This window comes from Perissodus microlepis, chromosome 10 (assembly GCF_051167445.1).
Source record: "Perissodus microlepis isolate ML-2025 ecotype Zambia chromosome 10, ASM5116744v1, whole genome shotgun sequence".
Classification (NCBI taxonomy): Eukaryota; Metazoa; Chordata; class Actinopteri; order Cichliformes; family Cichlidae; genus Perissodus; species Perissodus microlepis.
The window spans coordinates 4,655,034-4,676,349 of record NC_140470.1 but is presented as its reverse complement, the minus strand read 5'-3'; the positions used below and the strand labels follow the sequence as shown (position 1 = coordinate 4,676,349).

The 21,316-nt window shown below is 40.2% G+C and overlaps 1 protein-coding gene and 1 pseudogene across 3 annotated transcripts in view; one reads left to right on the top strand and one right to left on the bottom strand.

The window, feature by feature from the left end:
* robo3 (roundabout, axon guidance receptor, homolog 3 (Drosophila)) overlaps positions 1-21,052 on the bottom strand; it is a 156,268-nt gene extending 135,216 nt beyond the window's left edge. Inside the window, exon 1 of one of the 3 annotated variants that reach the window (XM_084941569.1) lies at positions 20,514-21,052. In XM_084941569.1, coding sequence (XP_084797695.1) covers positions 20,514-20,688 — 175 coding nt within the window. In that variant the 5' untranslated portion in view covers positions 20,689-21,052. The remainder of the gene's footprint in view (positions 1-20,513) is intronic. The other 2 variants (XM_084941566.1, XM_084941567.1) reach the window with 2 other exon arrangements.
* LOC146378660 (uncharacterized) lies at positions 565-3,335 on the top strand (annotated as a pseudogene).
* Positions 21,053-21,316: the final 264 nt, after the last annotated feature.

The window sequence follows — 21,316 nt, the reverse complement described above, 5'->3', positions numbered from 1 at the left end:
TTTCCATAAGGAAAGAACAGTGGGCCCACCCACACAAATGCACATATCCACAATAGATGGAGAGGGGGCGTGTCAGCATGCCAGGGAGAGTGATGGATGTAGGTATATCTGAGAGTGGAACGGGTTAAGAAGGGGGTATTTCAGATCAGTGACGCCCCCTCACCTGTCACAGCTATCCAACAAAACCCACCAAACATCAGACAAACTAAAGGAGAGATGATCCTTTAACATGCAGAAACAAATGCGAGGAAGGCAGAGGTTTATAGTCAAGCTACTATGACAGACAGTGCTCTTAAAATAGAAACCAAACCCCCCTCATTTTTCTATTAAACATACAGCGATAGGTTATAGTCTACGATTGAAGTTCTAGCTTCTAACACCACTAAAAGATCTCTGTCACCACCTAGTGGTCAAACGTGAGTTGGGCACACAGTGGGTTGTTTCCACTGTTTAGAAAGACAAATTGGGCCACAATAAAACATGCTGTCGTGCTGACTTTTACTCTTTTAAATATGCTCACAGTCCACTGTAGCTCATTCCTGGCTGAAGAACTATGAGCAGACGATAAGGGTAACTGTTTTAGAAGCATTTATTCAACAAAGGAAGCCATTAACTACACATACAACTGTATTACTGGTAACCCTGGACTGGATCTTACTCAAAGCATTTTTTGCAACCTGCTCCATTCACGCTTTCACACAAGCTCTTCCATCTTCCATCTTCTCGTTTGGCTCTCAGCGAAGGCGGTCGCACTTTTCTCCTCTCCTCTCCCTTATCTTCCCTGCTTAGCTTCTTATGTCCTTGTCTTGTCTCGTGCTTTTTTTTTCACTTCCCTGGAACACCCTCTCACAGTCTGTGTCTAAAAAACCTAAAAGAGAATTATGGATTTGATCAACTGGTCTCTGAATGCTACTGACACCCTTTTTCTCAACGAGAAGTCTGGGCTCGGGAGAGCCCGAGTGCCCTGGAGGGACTTTCCCTGCCGGATACACGATGGACGGGTGGCAGAAATGGAGGATCGTGTGCCTGGCGGGACTGTCGATTGAGGACGCTGAAGATATCTACCTATTCGGAACCATGATAACAGGGTTCTTGCTGATCGGAGCTGGCTTGGCCCTGGCTTATTGGAGAATTAAGAAAGCGGAACCGGTTGTTCAAATCCCCACAAGGCTGCCCGCTGGGATTGAAACGATGGGACGAGGTGCGGCTTCTCAGAAAGGGCTCACTGAATGCAGCATGGTTAAGAGCTTGGAGGCGCTTACGGCTGCAGTAAATACTCAGAATAACACCTCTGAGCGTATATTGGAGTACATCAGGGAAGAATCCACCCGGAACAACACCTCGGGGCGGAAGTTGGATTACATCGCAGATCAGTTGGCTGCGGTCGTGAGGTCTCAGAATCTGCTCTGTGAGCAAAAGACTGACAAGACCACGGAATTGAAAGTTAATAACATCATGGAGAAACTGGCAGCTATCCATCGGGAGATGGAGAGACCAGTGTCGGAGTGTTAAAAACAGCTTGAAATTCTCATGAGTTGTTTGTAAAAGAAAAATCACCATCATAATGCGGCTACCCCTTCGGCGCCAGCTGTGGGCTCAAGGCCGGAGCCGAACAAAAACTCCCTGATAACGACTGTGTTGAGTCTGTTCCTTCCCATTCTATGCAAGGCCACCTGGGTTGGCTGGAAGACTGTTTACTTAGCCTGGCAGGGCGAAGGACACTGTCTCAGCTGAACTCTGGACACGCAGACACACACACACACTGATACGCAGACACTCATCCCCCCTCCCTTTCCAAACGCCTTCGATGCTTGCTCCCTCTTGGGGAACACGGCGGGTCTGAGCCCACGCTGGAATTGTAGCGCTGGGCAGGATGGCTGCTGTGTTGCTTCGAACTATTCCTCACCCCCTGCCCAACCCTGTGGCTTGTCACGTGTTCCATAATGTTGTGCTGTGGACATTCATGTGCTTCTTTTTGTGCACAGGAGTTTTTTTTGTTTCCTGTCCTCATGCTGTCCTCCCAGGAGCCCAGCATGAGTAGAGGTCTCTTTTGTTCCTGTTGTACTTTCCCATTGTAGTGTATATTTCAGTGTTTTTTTCTGTAACGCTACCGATCTCCGACCTGTAACCCCATGTGATGTCTGTGTTGTGTATGTATGGTCGGGGGGGGGGGTCCCATTTCACTACAGGGCAACCTGCATGTGGCGACTAAAGCCTTGATTGATTGATTGATCTAGTGTCAAACACACGGTTACATTCAAATGAAAACATCAGAGGGCAACTTGGGGTTCACTATCTTTCCCGAGGATACTTAGGCATGCAGGAATCAAACCAACAACCTTCCTTCCAACTAGTAAATGACCTCCTCTACCTCCTGAGTTATATTCATCCCATTTTGCCAGCAAATTGTACATAAATTATCAAAATAAAAATACTTATTTTCTTCAGAAAAATGATCCCCTTCAGTATTATGTGGACTATTATTTTTCATCAGCTTAAATACTAAATAATCCCTGCCATCTAACCTAACAGTGACCATCAGATAACAGGCCCTGAACCATTCCAACATAGTCCACTGATGTAAACTTCCATAATGCTAAACAACCCAGGTTAGTCTGTTCAGTTTCAACATGAAATAACCAGATAATTTTACACACATGAAGGACAGATCTAATGTCTGATCACAGAAAAGAAAAAGAAAGAAACTAAAATGAGATCTGATGCAAACATCATTTGCTGATCCACTCACTTTCAAAATAACCTTACATCTTTCTCTCCTGGCATTTGTGAGTTAGCTTATTTCTTACTTATTACTTTCTGATGTACTGAGTTACTGAAATCTGCTGAGAAGAAGTGTGAAAAATAAACGCCATGTGCCTTTCCCATTGCGCTAAGAACTGAGGATACCATAAATGTAGAGGCCAGTTATCACAATCACTCAGGATACACTGTGCTAAATGATCCGATCCGGTCTTTTTACTTTTATTCTTCTTAAAGGCTCATTTTATAAAGGTATTTGTCATGGCTGTATACAAAAAACACTATAGCCATGGATTTGGACCCATTCAGATTTGGAAATACACATACACACACAGGGATTTATCGCTGACATCTGGTGTTTAAAACTGGTATTACAGAGATAATGTAGCCCGGCACATTAAAAATTCCCGAGGGAATTCCCAAAGGACCCTTTCCTTCTCTGCTCCTTCTGCATTCATGGATGAGTCCAGCAGCTGCTGCAGATTGAAAGATCTGCATCCAGTGTGTCTCAGATGTTTTCCTGCTGGTCTGATGAGACTGAACTTCACTTATCAAACCACTAGAGGGAACCACAGATGTACAGAATACCTCACAGTGACATGACTGTGTCACTGTGCTAGTGTTATATACAATTATTCCTTTTGTGCTTCTTTTTTTAAGTTTATGCCATGACACTGGTTGGATACAGACCTTTGTGAGATGAGACTTGGAAAATCAAGTTCTGGAGTCGGGTGACCGACTGCGTGTCAGAGGCTCCTGTGAGCCACTGGAGGACACACTTGTTCTTATAACCAGTGCTTTTGTACCATAGCTAAAGGACATAGTTCAGCATGGCATCAGCTCATATAAAGTGACTAAACACCAGCAATGTTCTGTTTTCACCACAGAACAAACTAATACTTGTTCTTTTGTTTTGTTCTGAGACCAAATAAATTGATGTAGAATGAAACAAGAAGCCCTTTCCTACTTTCCTCTCTGCGCCCAGCAGCGGCTAGTGACTAAAAACAAAGCAAATGATTTCCACCTTTTGCTCTGAGTTTGACTTTAAACCACAAGTGTTTCACTCAAACTCAGAGCGGTCCTCTTCCTTTAATCGAGTTCTGTCAGAGGTGGACTTTGACCCTGACATGAAGGGGATTATATATTTATTTTACTGACTCAACTTTTTCAAATGCAAAGCATGAAGGAACTGAAAACAGAGGGAGGAAGGGAGCAGCACACAGAGCTTTATACTCAGTATGACTCTATGTGATCTTTTTCATGACAGCAGTAATTTGCCAGAAGTTTATCCAAAAAAAGCTGCTTTGTACTACAATGTGATAAAGTTACTGAAAGAAACTATCAGATTTTCTTATGAGAAAGTCAAAATATAATTTTTTGCTGAAGTATCAGGAATCTGTGCATTTTATTATAATAATTGAAAAATCCGACTGACTGAGAAAATGCATGCGGATAAACATTTACACAGCCAGGATCTGGGTGGAGCAGTGCTGCATAACAAACATCAACACAACACAAACTGAGCATAATGAAACAGAACCTTACACCACATCATCAATTCACACGTGACAAAATAATAAACAGTCAACAAAATAATCAAAAAATATGAAAATAAAATATGTATTAAAATAAGTTTTAAAAATGTCACACGAAGCCTGTACTCATCCCACATTCATGGATCAAAACACTTGTTTTCCTCTTTTGTGTTTTGCCCATTTTCCTATTCTGTTTCATCTAAATGTTGAATTCATTATCCAAACACGCTGGCAGCCACACATGAACATTATTTTGTGCACACTGATGTGGTTTTATACCCTTCCCCCCAACTGGCTACTTTTCTGCAGCTTCAGTTATTTTCAGAGGGATGAATCATTTTAAATTTTTTGAAGGTAAACCCACCCTTATAATAACAGCACTGCTTGATATGCAGCGCAGTGGACAAGTCAAAGCAGATGTGGATTTATTTTCAGTAAATATATACGTCTGGAACAAAGGCCCAGGTTGTCAGTCAGGTGGCATCATATATGACCCATATTACTACAATCATCTTCCTAAAGCAGTTTGTTTTCTTTGTGTGGAGGTGAACGTAACTGCAGCACCTCTGTCAAGCTTTCAGAATATTACATCCTCACAGTGATGAGGTCAGCCCAGCACAGCTGCTGGACATTTCTGCACTTCTCACCTGTTCATTTCAAGAGAAGATAATAAGGTCATGCTCTGTGCTGCCCAACGTGTCAGGAATTAGCATTGCTTGCATATTTTAAGCTTAGACAACAGTTTTATAAGCATACGTCTACTGCTTATGCATTTTACTCTCTTTTCCTAACTCTCCAAAGAAAGAAAGAAACTGCTTTTTGAATTTCACTGTTTTAGTCGCTGGCATTTTATATTTTCACAGTTAGCAGTAGTTTAGTGTTTTATTTTATTGATCTTCATATATATTTTGTTTTAAAGTATTTTTAAACATTTGAAATTCTGTTTATATATCAGCAGTGTGATGGACCAGCTGTGACCAGACTGGTAAATCAGTGACACACCTCATACTATTAAGCCTCTAACTCAGAGTCAGCTGGGACAGGTCCTGCATGTAAGTGCTGTGAGGTCAGAAACAAGAACTGGAATCTGTCAGCCATTGTAAATGACTGTGACGTTGGATGGTAATAGACATTTTAAATATTCCAACTACTATTACAAAGTAAGATATATGCAAACCGAGGCAAAAAGGCCAGCAGCTTAACCAACACAGCTCACTTACAGTAACAGGAAGAACTCGTGGCATCGATTTGTATAAATAACTTATGAGCCTAACAGCACCGGTGGCAAGGAGAGTTATAAACAGAACGACCTGCCTATTAACTCTCTGTCTACACAGTGTGGGTGTGTGCGTGGGTGTATGTGAAAGCTTTCATCCTTCTGAGGTGCTGCAAGTTATGTTTTAGGTAAGTGTGTTAATTCCTCCTTTACTGCAAGTAAAACTGTGGACATTTTTTTACTAAAACATCCAAATGGGAAAAAAAGACTTGAATAATTTAATAGATTATTAAAAGAAAGAGCAGATCAAAGGTTAAAGAAAGTCTTTAGTAGCTTAATGTTTGAAGGACTGACCTCTAAAAGCATAAAATGATTCTTGTTCTTGTATTTATGATTTATACTTAGTTTTTAATCAATTTTAAACTATAAACTAGGGCTGGGCCATATCATACCGTTCACGGTAATACCGGTATAATGTTGGGCAACGATAAGAAAATGAAATATCGCGATAGAATATGGGTAAAACACGCATGCGCAGTGCCTTTGTTTTCATACGCACATGGCGGAAAAAGCTTGGCGGAGAATGAGAAGGGCGAAAGCAGATCGTTGAATGAAACATGAATCAGAATTGGTTTGTAAAAATGCTGCAACTTCAGTGGTGTGGAGCTGGTTTGGCTTTCATCTGTCAGATACACAACAAAGCACTATTTTTGGTAGAGCATGCTAGCGGGCCGTCGTTATTACCGTGTTTTTTGGAAAATACGGCACACTTAAAATCAATCCTTTGATTTCTCTAAAAATCGACAGTGCCCCTTATAATCCCGTGTGCCTTATGTATGAATTCTGGTTGTGTTTACTGACCTCGAAACGATTTTATGTGCACGGCGCTCGAAAATCTGTCAAATGTTTTAGTATACTTTGCTAAGCTACGAACCCGCACCGCTTGATGGATTGTCGGAGCATTACGGCTATCGTAGGCAGGAGCCTCGCGGAGTGATACGGACTGTGCTTCAACATAATGTTACCGTATCGTGTGTGTATAATCTCTTTTTAAGTTTTGTGGATATTATACATGGTTATGCTGAGGATATGTCGGCCAGTTTCCACTGGAAATGCCTTTTGATTTACATTACATTTTATATAACTTTATATAACTTTAATGCACATAAAAAACAGCTGCTTGTTTAAGTGAAAATACATTGATGTTTTTTTTTTTTTTTGCACTAATAAAGTTGTGGAGTTGTAAAGTATTTTGTCTAGTGTCAATTGTATCGTCAGTTATATCGTTATCGCAAATTTTCAAATGTATATCGTGTTAAATATTTTTGGTTATATCACCCTGCTCTACTATAAACTTTTACATTTTTATGCACTTTTTGAGCAACTTGATACTCAGTTCAGTTCAATTCAAAAACCCTAAACTGCTATACAATAAGCAATCTGGCTAATACTGACACTGATATTTCCAGTATTTTGGATTAACGTGCATTGTGTTTCTACTATGACAGCCACACACACACACACACACACACACAGGCAAAACCTGATCACTAAAAAATGTTTTAATGTTTTGATTGTTGAATAATTATGTCAGCCCCTATCAATCAGTTATAAGTAAAGTTATAAGACAATAATTAGGACAATTTCTGGTTAGCTAACTATCCCTCTACACAGGATCTGTGCCAAAAATCAGCATATTAATGACTTAAAAAATGTTATTTTTTTTAGCTAACCACAGTTTATAGTTGCAGTGTAAAATCTTACCAGTAGATGTAAGTTTATTGTGTTTATTTTCTTACCTCTCCCAGTTCAAGTGTGTAATCCTAGATACAGGGGCGACTTTAGTACAAACAGCTCTGGGCTCACCTGTAGTAAGTGCAGGCTCTTAGTCTGCTGTTTACCTCAGCTAATGTCCATGTTTATTTACTTTAATGGAGGCTGTAAAACCTGGTGAAAGTAGTCCAAGTCAGTGAGTCAGTGAAGCTGATGTCTGTCCAACGACAGCGACGCTGAGATGAGGTGTTGGAGATGTCCTTAACTTTACTGTTGGTAAGCGCTGATGGTTTTGCTGATGATGGCTGCTGTTAGCCGGTGTTAGTGACGCTTTCTTTGAAGCGGCTCTAACAGAAAAGTAACACTAGCTCGCGTAATGTTTAGTGCTCAATGTTAGCTAGTATGTTAACTATAAACCAGCTCTCGTTGTTTAGCCAGTTTGCTGTCTACGTGTGTAATCTGTTGACAGTGAGTGATGGTGACACTATCCAGAATAAATAAGCATCTTTATGCAAGTTTTGGTTTGTTAGAGCCCTGACCTCAGTTCAGGATATCAAGCTTGAGGTGAGGAGGCAGATGATGACATTTTATCCAGTTACATTGTCTCAACGTATTAATCATATGTGCAGTCCTTCATATCTTAAGCCTGAAGGTGCAGAAACATGTATAATTTACCTCCAGAGAACCCAAACATCTAGGAGTTTGATGATTTCTAAAAAAGACATCTTGCTTCCAGCGCCGAGTTTTAATTACTTAAAGAGAAAAACAATGCAAACACAATCAGTCATTTCTGTTTTACAGAATCAAAATAATGCATTACCCCAACAAAATACAACCACTCCATCAACTTAAAACAATGCACTTTGCAGAATACATTAAGTAAACAAATTGCCAGCAATGCATCATCTGAATATGGCCACTCAAAGGTTGTGTATAAACAAAAGTGCAATTTATTACACACCCGCAGGATAAAAACTGCTTTAAACTACAACTCAACATGCACTTTGCCTTTTCCTCCTTACTCCCTCTTCCTTAAAAACCATCAAACAAACATGTCTGTTTGCTCCTGCACTTCAATCAGCTGATTTGTGTGCAAGTGGGAGAAACTGGCAGATGAGACATGGACATAATTTTTATTTTTTTTGTTCAAAAAGACAAGAGTGGAAACTGCATCCAGAACAGAAACAAAACTATATTGCTAACAGAACGTCTCTTCTTTTCAAGCCACAGACAGAATGCTAACGCTAAGCTGGCCAAAGACCCTGAGTGGTTTTTAGGCTGAGGTCATGCCAGTCAGAACCTGATCTTCAAAAAGTAACAACAGCAGTAATGTCTGTCTCGCTGGGCTCGCTATCATCTTTGCTTTGCGCTCTCAGCTTTGTGTTCATACTGAAAAAATGAAGAATGATGGTACAAAATGTCCTCTTTAGGATGGGGATATTACATTACTTTTCTTGAGTACTGATACTAGCACTACTCATAATCCAACTCTGAAGCAGCCAGTTCCTATGCATATACACATTTAGTGGACAATGACACCCATACAAGCATGCAAGCCTGTGCATTGGCTAACTAAAGATTTTCCCAAATCTGGGGTAAAATAAAATAAATCTTGAATCTTAAAATTGCTCCAATGATGGTGTCTAATGGGCTGTTATTTATAATAAAAAATAAAATTAAAAAAACCTGTGATTTAAAATTATATACTGATTGCTGTGAAATTTTACCTTCATTATCAGATACCTTTATAGAAAAATGTATACATGTACACACTTCCAGCAACTTTACAAATCCGAAGCCAGTGCTCTAAATTTTTGCTGAGCATCAATTTGTACAATATATTATTGTATGGAACATTATGTGAACAGTAAGAGACAGCAGTGGAAGTGGTGTCAGTGTACCCCGCTGTGGCCAGCAGCAAGCGCCTGATTAGCACTAATGAAGACCTGCAGGAAGTGTTCATGCATGTGAGGGGGTGTACATAGATTAGAGTTGTGTGCACGGTAAGCTTCTATAATAAGGCTAATTGCATATGATTTTTTTGCACGAACACTGAACTGCTTAGCCACCTGTAAGAGTCGCAGCTTATTTAACTTTCATGCCACCTTGAACTGGCTGCCATTACGGAAACTCCCCATGGTGTGCACACAAGACCTGATACTTATCTCTGACCCTTCACCTCATGCTCTGCATCTCTCCACCTGCAACTGGATGTCTAATATTTCCAATAACTCCCTGCTATCCTCCCAGTGTGTTTCCATGGCAACTTGCCCTTAACCTTCTGTCAGCCTTTCCCCGTGGTCTCGACCCCCTCCGCGCCTTTCCCTGGTCGTGGTTGCTCTCAGCCCGGGAAATCAGCCTAATAAATAGCTTTATGGTAATCAGGCTGGTGAACGGCAAGAAGAGCTCCCATCTTAATACATTTATTACAGTTCCTGAAAATATCAGTTTCCATTGTTGTCCTGTGGCTCTCAGCACACTCACGCTTTACAATTTACTTTGAACTGTACTGTGAGTCACTGTTTCTCTGTCCTTTCCCTCACAATATGCCATGCTGCTGTTCACCTCACTCCATGTCCTCTGCAATAATTCTTTAGCTTTGTCAGTGTGTAACACAATTTAAACACAGTCCTTATAGTTTGGTCTGTTTAACCATATACATTATAGACATATTCAGTTATGAGCAAATATTTTAGGCACCAAGGAAAAGTGGAGATCAAATATTTGTGTGAGCACCTTTAGCAGAACTTGTAGGGAACTTGTAGATTTATGTTGTTCCGGTGTCTTCTGTTTCTTATGTAATCTGTAACTGATGGACACCAGAGAGACTTTTTTTCTGTGGCTGGTTGTCATAGATATGCCAAAATATTTGAATATGGGACCCACCTAGATGTCTCTGTGGTGGTACTGTGTGATGGATTTTTTTTCTTTTAGTTTTATAATAATTTTATAGAGGACATTCAGCGTCTCAAATCGTCAGGTTACATACTGTCCTCACATAGGTTTCCTCTGTGGTTCGTCTTACCAGGGTTGCCCAGGTCTCTGTGGTTTGGACCTTTCAGCCACATCTCATAGCAATTAAAATATGACATTTGCAAAAAAAATTAACTTGCATGTAGAACTTTGTTTCAAAAGGGCTCCAAAAATAAAGCTGAATAATATTATCATTGCAAATGTATTCAGATTTGGCCTTTTGATGATATTCTCCAATCACTGAGGAATTGTTTTTATACTTATGATAATAATAATGATCTCATTGTTTATCTAAGATTTAAAGGATTGTAACCTTTAAAAAGTATTAACTTTAAGAAGTATTTACGTGATCATAATGGGATGTATGTTATGCTATGGTTACTACAGATGGTGTTTCACTCTTACCTCAGAGAAGTGTAGTCTCACTGTTTAAAACTGGAGTCATCATGGCTTCTGCTCCTTGAGAGAATTGGCCTCATGATATCAATCCACAATGTAACTGTGGAGAGCAGCTGCTTCCCTTCCAGTCTTACATGTACATTTGTTTTCATAGCATGTGTGCATTTACTGACCTTGTGTGTCAAACACAACCCAGCATCACTGGTCAAGAAATTCCAATAGCTTTGTCATCTTCCGTAGCTCTTTTATCTTTTCTTCTGGAAGTGTCTGGCCTTTCACCTTTAACATAATCTCGCTGTCTGAGATATTTCTTCCACCCATCCATCATCCAAAATTGTCTTTGACACTTGAAGCCATTTTTCTCATTACATCTTCTGACTGTCACTTTTTACTATTTTTTCCCATATATATTGTTTCCATTTGGCACTTCAGAATTGGGTCAGTACGCTTTGGCTTTGAATACCCGATTGGATCCATTGGCAGGTTGGATTTGAAAAGGGTGGGCTGGTAACATCTCAGAAATGTTTAATATATGACTAACGTGTCCTAGTATTCTGCATTCTGCTTGAACAACATTTTAGAAAAACTGTGTGTACGTGCTGGGGGGCAATACAGAGCATTACACTAATTGCTCTGGTGGGATCCAGAAGGACGCCCATGGTGACCCAGACGTGCCCCACATTTCACACCAGTACTGAGACCCACAGTTTGCTGTCTGGCTCCACTGTATTATACATGTTACATGGGCCACATGTGGGCACTGAAAACTCACTGAATTCCTTCTTAGGGGCAAAATTACTATATATAGTAATATAGGTTTTCTATGGCCCGAAGAGAAGTTTCTCCAAGAAAGCCCATATAGGGCCCCAACGGGCAAAACTGCTGTTGGTTTTATGTGGGCACATCCACTTGAGGATAAGTGTGGGTTTGCCCCCACAGTCTCACAATTCACCACTACTGTGGGCCCGTACTGTTTGAAAGGGCACTGTCTAATTTGGATGTCAAAAATTTGGGCTTGTTATTCAGCAATGGTGAAGCCCACAGCACATCATTCACATCATTTTTATCCTCAGACCAAACCATTCAGTTGTATTGATAGCCACTAGCATCCCAGAAGAGACCCATCAGGATAGAAATCATTAGAAAAACTGATTTGAACTGAGCGATGTTTCTTAGATCAACCTTTCACTTTATGAAGTTTACCCGACAGTGGTAATGTCACTGAAAAGGTTCAGGATATCAGTTTACATCAGCATTAAGAGTGTGACTGGATGGCAGCAGTTTTGAGTCACCTGACTCGGGGCAGCAGAACAAGGAAAGTGGATGAATCAGACTGCCATCTGCTCCCAGCTTGGCCTACACATGGGAGAGTGGTTATACTGGGCAGCTCAGGTGCAAATATGTTTAACCCCTTACATAATGAAAAATAACAACAGTTCATTAGCATAAGAGGATCTGATTCCAAACCAAAAATATACAAATTATTTATATTTTAGCTTTTTCTGTATTTACAAAGCAGGACATCAAATAGTCTTTAGTGGAGGAGAAGCCAAAGGATTTTATGAGTTTATGAGTCATTTTCTGTTTATTATTTCACACAGTTAAATCCAATAAACTGTAATCAGAATAGGATTTACTTCATATTTTTTATTTTAATCCGTCCAAAGTCTGATTTTCACATAAGCCACAAGCAAAAATTAAAATAAATGCCAAAATTTGATATAAATTTGATATATATGATATGCAAACATTACGTTAAGCACCTAGTTACATTTATATGACAGCAATTAAGAGTTAACTTCAGTCTTTATGTGTTAGCCATTTGGAGTTGGACATAGAGGAGAAGTGAACATTTCTGATCAAGTCAATTCAGTTTAGGCCTTTTGTTTGTCCTGCGTGTGTGTGACTGCATTTGTGTATATGTGCATGTACAGGGATGCCAAGCAGGTCACAGACTGACTGCACTTATTAATTAGGGTTTACTCAGTAATTACCAAGTGATCGTTGCACCACCAGCTCATATGATTTAAGCTCAGGCCTAGATAATGAATCATTATTGGCATGTGACAATGCAGATATTCTGATCATGCATCAAATAACATTGAACAAATCAAACCATTGATGAGGTATTTTCAAGCATACTGACTGTTATTTTTGTATTTATCTCAGCCTGTTTTCTCTTTAAAGATTCAAAGATTCTTTTTTTAACAGTGCAAGAACTCCTAAATGAGCAGCCGTTCTTCTGGTTTTAATTAATTCAGGCTTCGTTTTTACTCAGCCTAATCCCAGCGAAATCAAAGGTCTCATTTCCAAGGGAGATTTAGCTAAGACAAGAGTCTACAAGTGTTAGATGCAAAAAAGAAGAAAGTAAGAGGAACAAAGAGAGATCAAAATCTTTAATCAAAGCAGCTCTGTGATTGCAGTCGATTCCATGGTGTAACCATTTGTTGTAATCTTACAAACAGAAGCAGGAATCCTACAATTCAGAGGTATGATTTTATAGTCCCCCGCTGCTTTAACTCAGTTACATTAAAATGAATAGAAATGATTGAAAAAAGAAATCTCTCAGAAGATAAAAAAAACAAAACAATGGCAGAACAAATTCCTTCTATAGCCTTGTTTAACATTTTAATCCATCACATCTGTTCACATTCACCTAGAATTCATATACTGAAAACACAGAAAGGAGCAGAAGGAAAACTTATGGTATGTTACACAAACCCATCATGATCTGCACTCTTCACTTTGTTTTTATATCTTAGTATTCATAAGCATGCATAACTAATTGTGTTGACACTACAGGGTTGTCATTGCATGTTTCCTTCCCTCCAAAGGATTCAGAAGATAATTGGCAATGGGGCTGTGATTTGACATGGATTTTGGAGACGGCTATATGTATTAGATTGTGTGTGTATGGTTGTGAGAGCAGAAGAGAGGGAGATTTGTTTTCTGCCTTTGCTAATAGCTTTTGTGTTTTTACCTGTCTGCATATTGTTAGCAAATATAGAATATTGACATTTACTTGTGTGTGCAGGAGACAGTGTAAGTCATTTTACTGCACCAGCAATCAATTTGCATTTAAAAACATGCACTTCACGCCTTCACTCTACTCACGCTGGGTTTCTGTTGTAACTCCATTTGTTAAACACAGGGAAAAAATGACTTTGATGAGAAGAATACCATGCATACTGGTTGTTCCATTAGTCCATAATGATGATGCAAGATCTGACTTCGGGAAAGCAATGTTTGCGTTATGATGTGTGTTTTATTTAAAGTACATGAATGGTTTCAATTTAAGACACATTTATGTTCCACTTTACTACATTCACTTAATTCAGTGATCAGTTTGGACAGGACATTGCTTACACCTTGTCATAACTAATCACACTGATTGGAATAACAATGGCATAAGGCAGATGTGTTAAACAAAAGAATTATGTCATCACACTTAATATCCCCAGGAAGCTCCCTCTGTTATTATGTTGTCAGGGTTAGAGGGTGTTTGTCGCTGGGTTAAGGGCCACAACCTCTCTTGCTGACCCCTGAGTCGTCAACACACTTAACCCCTCATTTTGATTGACCTCCTCCTTGTCTGGGAGCTCCCAAATGAATCATGCAGCCAGTCTGTTTAAAGCAATGAAGTGGGAGTCATTGAGAATGGAAGTGTAGATAATTTATAAGGAGTCCTCATGAAAGCTAAACCTCTTTTTTGTCTTCTAGTGTTGAGGGATTTGATTGAGTGTGCATCTGTGATGTTGTCAGCAAATTAAGATCTTAGTATAACTGGAGCATATAATTTAAGAATTTTAGTGGCACTGATGGGCAGCGGTGATTCTGCAGAATACTGAAAATACTAAAATGTCTCGACTACATTTGGATGAACTGAACTACAATAACTCTGAGGGTCTTTACTGTTTATCAGGAGCCATCCATGGGTCAAAATGCTGATTCTGTCCAACTTTTCAGTTTTGAAGCTAATATCTAAGCCAAAGCAAACTATGAACAAAATTAAAAACATAATGAACCATATTTAAAATAGTGGTCAGTCTTCATTTTCCCAAGTCACAGGTTATGAAACACGTTATTAGGAGGTTAGGGCCAGGTATGTTTGGGTAGTTTTTTCCCTTAATCGATGAAATCATCATTTTATATTTATTTAAATATTTTTCACAGAACTGTACGTCTTCATCAGTATCTGCTTGCGTTCACCACCTGGAGAAATCCTTGGTGTGATGGAGGAAGGTTTCCACAGTGCATATGCAGAGCTCTCTTCTATTTGCAAAGTAGCATCTTTTGCCCTCTCTCTCTCGGTCTCTACTTAGTCCTCTCTCCTCCATGTTCATCATTGCCACAGATGCTCCCTAATTTCCATTCCAGCTCAGTTATGTACATAATTCTGCATATGATCTCAGACACAGGGGAAATAAGCATGAAAAGCATGACAAAAGGGTCTGTCTGGTGTAAAATCTCAGCGTGAAAGGAGAGAAAGATTTGCAATCAGTCCGTTCAATCAGCCATTTATCCTTGTCGTAATGTCTAACAGTAAAATTTACCTTGAAATATAAAGGTGTTTCAATTCTCAAATGGCAGATGCAAATATACCCAAGCCAAAGAAACTTTTACAATCTTTCAAATCTGTGAAAATCTGTGAAAGAAAAGCTCGATGGGACCAATCATGCGAGCAGTTACGTGACAATTCTTCAAACAGTCGCCCCCCCTACTGTAGCGACAAATTGGGGCTTTAAAGTGAAATTGTGGATGATAAGCTTATCAGTGATGCAGCAGGTAATGGAAACTGCGATGAGGAGGCTCAAGCTGACAGCAGCTGAAAATACGTGAAGATGATCTGGCAGTAATGGGCTACCTGGCCGGACTGCCGAGCTGTTGTTGAGCCTCCTCTGCGGGAGGAAGCTGAGGAGGTTTCTTAATGGGGAATATGGGAGGGATGGATGAAGGGATAAGGTGAAGGAGCACGGAATGGATGGAGAGGAACAGGAGATGAATATGCAGTGACTTGAGTAGCTAAACAAACACACAGATATATTCACAAGGCAACCGCTGGCGTTTTTTAAATTTCCCTATAGTTATGTATTCACACAATGTGTAATACTGTTTATGCAGCAGACATGTCGATAAATCAAGGTGAGCTGACGTAAATTGAAGTGAGGCACAGCAGCTCGTGGGAGTGAGCAAGATAAAGGGATGGATGGCCAGAGCAGAATGTTCAAGTGATGATGACAGTGTTGTTTTTACTGAAATTAACATCATCCACCGTCAATTTTGCACGCATCTTCATCTGCACCATCCTGGAGGTTTCACTGTTTTATTCAACTTAATGAGGTTGTGCAGATTTCTACAAAGAAACTACCAGAGACTCTAGTCTTGTATAAGTATGTTGGTCCTCTGATTATATCATATATTTCATAGCCTCCACTTGAAACCTAACTTTCTGTAGTCATTAATTACTCCTTGATATCACCGTTCCTATAAGTTGTGTACATGTGCCAGTTTGCCTATGTGGATGCTGTTAGTCTTTTCATGTTTTCAGACATGAATTGCTGCTTTTAAAAACCATTATGCCAGCTTCACAGTTGCGGAAATCATCATCTGATTGAGGCTTAATTGTACTTAAAATACCATTTTGTTTAGATGTTTGTCATACTCCTGCATTCACCATCCCAACTAAAGCATCTCTATATGACAAGAGAAGCACTTTAAGTTACGTGTTGATTTTTTTGAGTATTGTGGACCATGTCATGCTGATAGCTTTTACTACAGTTGTGCGCTGTAGCTGTCTTCATTTTGACAAGGTGTGATACAAACAGATCCTTTTTAAAAGGATTGTGTGCTCTGTTGAAGTACCTCATTCTTTTTAGAGACACAGTATTGAATCCTATTGTTTTTTTTTTAATAATGAGTGAGTTAAAAGAAAAGTTGGTCTATCTGACATTGCATTGCAAGGTTTATTGTGATAGTGAGCTCGCTTTGGATTGATGCCATCAGTATGTGGTGTCTAAATATCCGCACCTCCCACCCTCCACCATAGTGTGCCTGGCCAGCCACTACTGAGCTCTCACTGGTCATCAGGCATTCTCTTTCTAACCTGCAACAAAGTCCCAGCTGCGGTCGCACTGCCAGCATCAGCACAAGCTCAAAGAGAAAGGTCACATCTAATGATGCAGACGTTGTGCTGGAGCTGGAACCAGCTTTGACAGTAAGTAAGAGGTGAAACGGTATCTGTGTCTGCGTTTTCAGTGCCTTTAAATTAGCATGCATCTCAGTGTATTGGACCATCCATGTCTCGAGTCTATGAGATGTGAGACAGAGAAAGAGGCAGGGACAGTGACAGTAGCTGAGGTGAAACAACTAGTGGTTTCCAGACCTTTGTGCATACTATGAATAAAGATGTTTGGCTTCCCAAATGCTCCCTAGTCATTTATTAATAATACATCTATACTATCTAACCATTAAATGAGGAATGCAGGATGTAGAAGGTAAAACATTTTTTCAATATCCATTTTGTGTTATAGCTCCAAAGCCCTCTGCACATATGTACTCTCTACTGGATTGACAGCCCCATTAACAGCAAACAGCCATCATACTTAACATCCAGCACAGCAGGAGCAAGTTTAATGTTCCTCCCGGTGGGCACCAGGGCACCACATTTCTAGAGCTTCAATAGGCTGTTTTTGATTTCAGAGTGTTGAAATAGTGTGTAAAATGAACAGAAGTGATTGTATTAAATGCTGATTTCCCTTGATAAAGATTCTGCAGGCGACCCTGCTTCTGCACAAATAAAAGTAGTTTTGGATGTTGCGTGTGGGAGAGTACTTTTTTAGGGGATTTTGCATATTGAAATATGCAAAATATACATATTTAGAAGTAACTGTACTGCACTGAACACACACACACACACACACACACACACACACACACACACACATGTTTATTCCAGAGTTGAAGTGAAAAAAGCAAAGAGGGACTAAGCTGACCTCCATAAAATGGTTAAATGGTTCCATTAGAGCACACACATACAACTGGACCATTAGGTATCTCCACCCACAGGAGCCCAAATTCAGAGGTCTTTATGTCTATAAAATTCAATAACTACATAAAATATATATCAGAAGTACAGTGATTTTAAATGTGGCCGTTCAGTGACAATCTTAAAAGAGAAAATCGTATTAATTTTTCATTCAAAGATTCTTTTTAAAGGCTTGATTACATTATGCTTTTACATCTTTGAAAAATTTAAGTGATTTCGTTCACGGTACTTGTGCATCACAGCTCCTGAACACTCTTCATATTGATTCACAAGCTGAATATCTCAGCTCTGATTCAAGCATCTGTTCCCTAAAGAGCACCTGTCTCACTTATTGAACCAAGTGGAGGTTCAGAAGGCTCCTATGGATTATGAATGTATCTCCATAGTCTGGTGCTGGAGCCAGAGTGCAGCAGCAGAGAAGAATTGTTTTAATCCTTCGATTCAGGGAAGAATTATTTAAAGTTCATCATTTATGACAAAAATAAATGTCACTTTTTCGTTCTTTATTAAATGACTAAAAACATTCAAACAACATCTTTTGAATAAATTCTTCTGAAACCAAATTGAACAACAACATAAGGAAGCAAAGTTGTAAATATAATAACAAACAAGCTTCCAACAATCAATTGCGAATGAATGAACCCCAATTAGTGACTGTCAGTTAAAGGAGTAAAAGAAACAGTCAACAGAAGAGGTGTGATAAAGAAAGAAACAGAGACAGAGTGAGAGGCAGAGAGTGAATGAACTGATAAATGTACCAGCAGTCCACTATAGTGCTGTGATGTCCATTATTTCCCAAATTGGTTATCGGGCTGCATTGATTTTCCCATTGAGCCTCCCTCTGAGCTCCAGGTTGACCCACACGAGCTGTCCGCCCACTGACTTGCTATTGAGCTTCTCGCCTGGATACCCACAGTTTGACCACCCATCCCTTCCCCAGTGATGAATCAGCACATGGGGGCCAGGAAAATACGTCTCTATTATGGTTTTTAAATATGTATGTGTCTTTGTGGGGTTGCAGTGCAAATCTGGACAATGATTACTTTTGCAGAATGTAATTTAGATATCGGAGGTTATCGTTTTCTTTCCTTTCATATAGTCAATCCACATCTCTGTGACATGTTCACAAAAGAAAAAAGCTTTTATACCTTCCCTCATTGATCATTGATTAGTCAAACTATTACATCTAACCCCACACGTCCTCAAGTGGCTGCCTGAATATATCTATATCACTTAAAGACTGAAGGGGGGGATTCAATTTCTGTGAGCTACAGAGAAAGATTCCCAAGAATATGAGGCTGAGATGCACAGCAGGCATGTCTGTCTATCAGCCTATCAGACTGTGTTTCTCTGCTCCAGCCTCAATAGATTCATTGCTGCCTCTCCTGCTTACTTTCTCTATAGATTTTTAGTAGTGAACCCCACAAACACCCAATCTACACTCCATTAGAGTTTACAGATGGCAAGAGAGAGAGAAATAGAAGTGTGATGGCAATGAAAAAGAAGCTATAAACTCGGCATTATTGAGGCTGTTTGAAGCTGGCTATGGGGACAGGAGGGAGGAGGGAATGGGTGGCTCAGGAGCAAATGCACCTTTCACACCCATGTCCACTCATCGAAGGGAAGCATCACTCCCCTCTGTGACAGTATACACCCACGCAATCACAAAGAGTGTGTACCTTTGCTTTCCCTCTTTACCGTTAGTCAGTGGACTCGAGCTGAGAAGCAGCTGGATGTTTTACCAACTCGGGACTGAGCAATAAAAGAAAGATCACATTTCTTTTTAGGTAAATAACATATGCTGAATGTGATTGATGCGTCTGACAATGGTGTGTGTGTGTGTGTGTGTGTGTGTGTCTGAATGCAGCTTTCATTGGTATGCAATTACATGGAGACAAAGCTATGGTACTCATTAAATCAGACATCATGCCAATGTCTGGACATAACTACAGAACTCTACCCTGGTACACTTGCACTAACACGCTCACTCTCTCTGCCTCACTCTACACACACACACACACATATATATATATATATATATATATATATATATATGTATGTATGTATGTAACATGTAGTCACATGTTAACAACAAAACTCCTACCAGAACCATAAAAAGGCAGACATTAATAAATTCCCCCCAGAGCAAAAAGGAAAAAAACAAAGCCAACACAGCTGTTAACACTGAGCTTCATCACTGGGTAAAGAGGAGCTTGATGGCGAAAGTTAAAAAGATCTGACAGTTTGGGTACATCGTGCCTGACAGCAGACAGCTTCATTTAGCAGAGTGAGCAGGCTGTCACTCACGGTTCTGCAAGATAGGCGGTGTTATTGGGTAATACTGTGTCTCTGTCACATTTCACTCATAGCCCACAAAAACACCCTGACAAGTATGTGATGCCAGTTTGCTGACTCCCAACTCCCCTTTTTAATTTCCCTGTGAGAAGAAAGCATGAGGCAAGTGGGGATGCAGTATTGGTTCGGTGGTAACTGAAGGATGGACATGTGATTAGAAAGTTTAGACCATAAAGTTTACGCTTAAAGATCAACACCTTCTACTATAGTCTAGTAACAACACTTTATGTTTGCTGATCGTCATATACTCCTGGACACTCTTGTGTCCAGGAGTATATGAATGATATGAATCCTGACATTACATCTGTTTATCTCCAGTGACCTCACACGAGGTCACATTTTCCTTTTCAGTTTCAGATCCCCGTTGCAAAAGAGACCCAGGTGTCTTGTTCAAGAATGCCATATGTGTTTTGAGGAGGTTGAAGATGGGGGGTTAAAGAGGGGAAGATGCACTTACCGTTGAAGCCGGTGAAGTTTCCCCACTCGAACAGCGAGCTGTTGAAGGACGGCAGGGAGCCGTTGAAGGATTGCAGGGAGCCGTTGAAGTAGACATCAGTTCCATTGGAAGGGTTTCGGATGGTGTCTGTGAACAGATTCATCTGCAACAAGGTCTTGATCAGGTAGCGCAGCATCGTGGTGCACAGAGGGACCTGCACTCCCTCTCTCTGTACTTCTCACTGTCTCTCTCACTCTGTTAATTTTAAAAGTGTGACTCTGCCTGCTGCTGAATATGCTTTTCCTCCTTACTCGGGGTTAAGAAGAGCTAAAGAGATGCTCTTTTCATCTCAAGTTGAATCAGACATTTCCAAACATTTTGAAGAAAAAAAGCAGAGAAATCTTGAATGAAAAATAAAAGTGAGTGAAAAGAAGTCAGACGATTAGGAGATTAATTGCTTGTAGATGTCAGACTGAGTCAGGGGCCCCTCGCTGTGAATCCCTCCCAGCATCGGATTGTTCCTTCCTCCTTGTTTCTTTTGTTCTGGGATCAAATAACTTCACATGCTGTCTGCCGCCATACAAAACAACAGCTTCTCGCTGGTGTAAAAGAATCCAGCAATGTGATGATGACCCTTTCGAATTGCTCTCCTCTCTCCAACCCCTCCCTCTGGCTCCTCCTGTGTCCCTCCCTCCCTCTCCAGCTCTCCTCCTCTCTCGCGCTCTCTCTCTGCGGTGGGGTCCTGAGGGTTTCAGAGGAGCGAGAGAGAGCAGGTGCTGTTGGCAATAAATGTTTAATTATTAGATTAATAATCATCCCAGGAG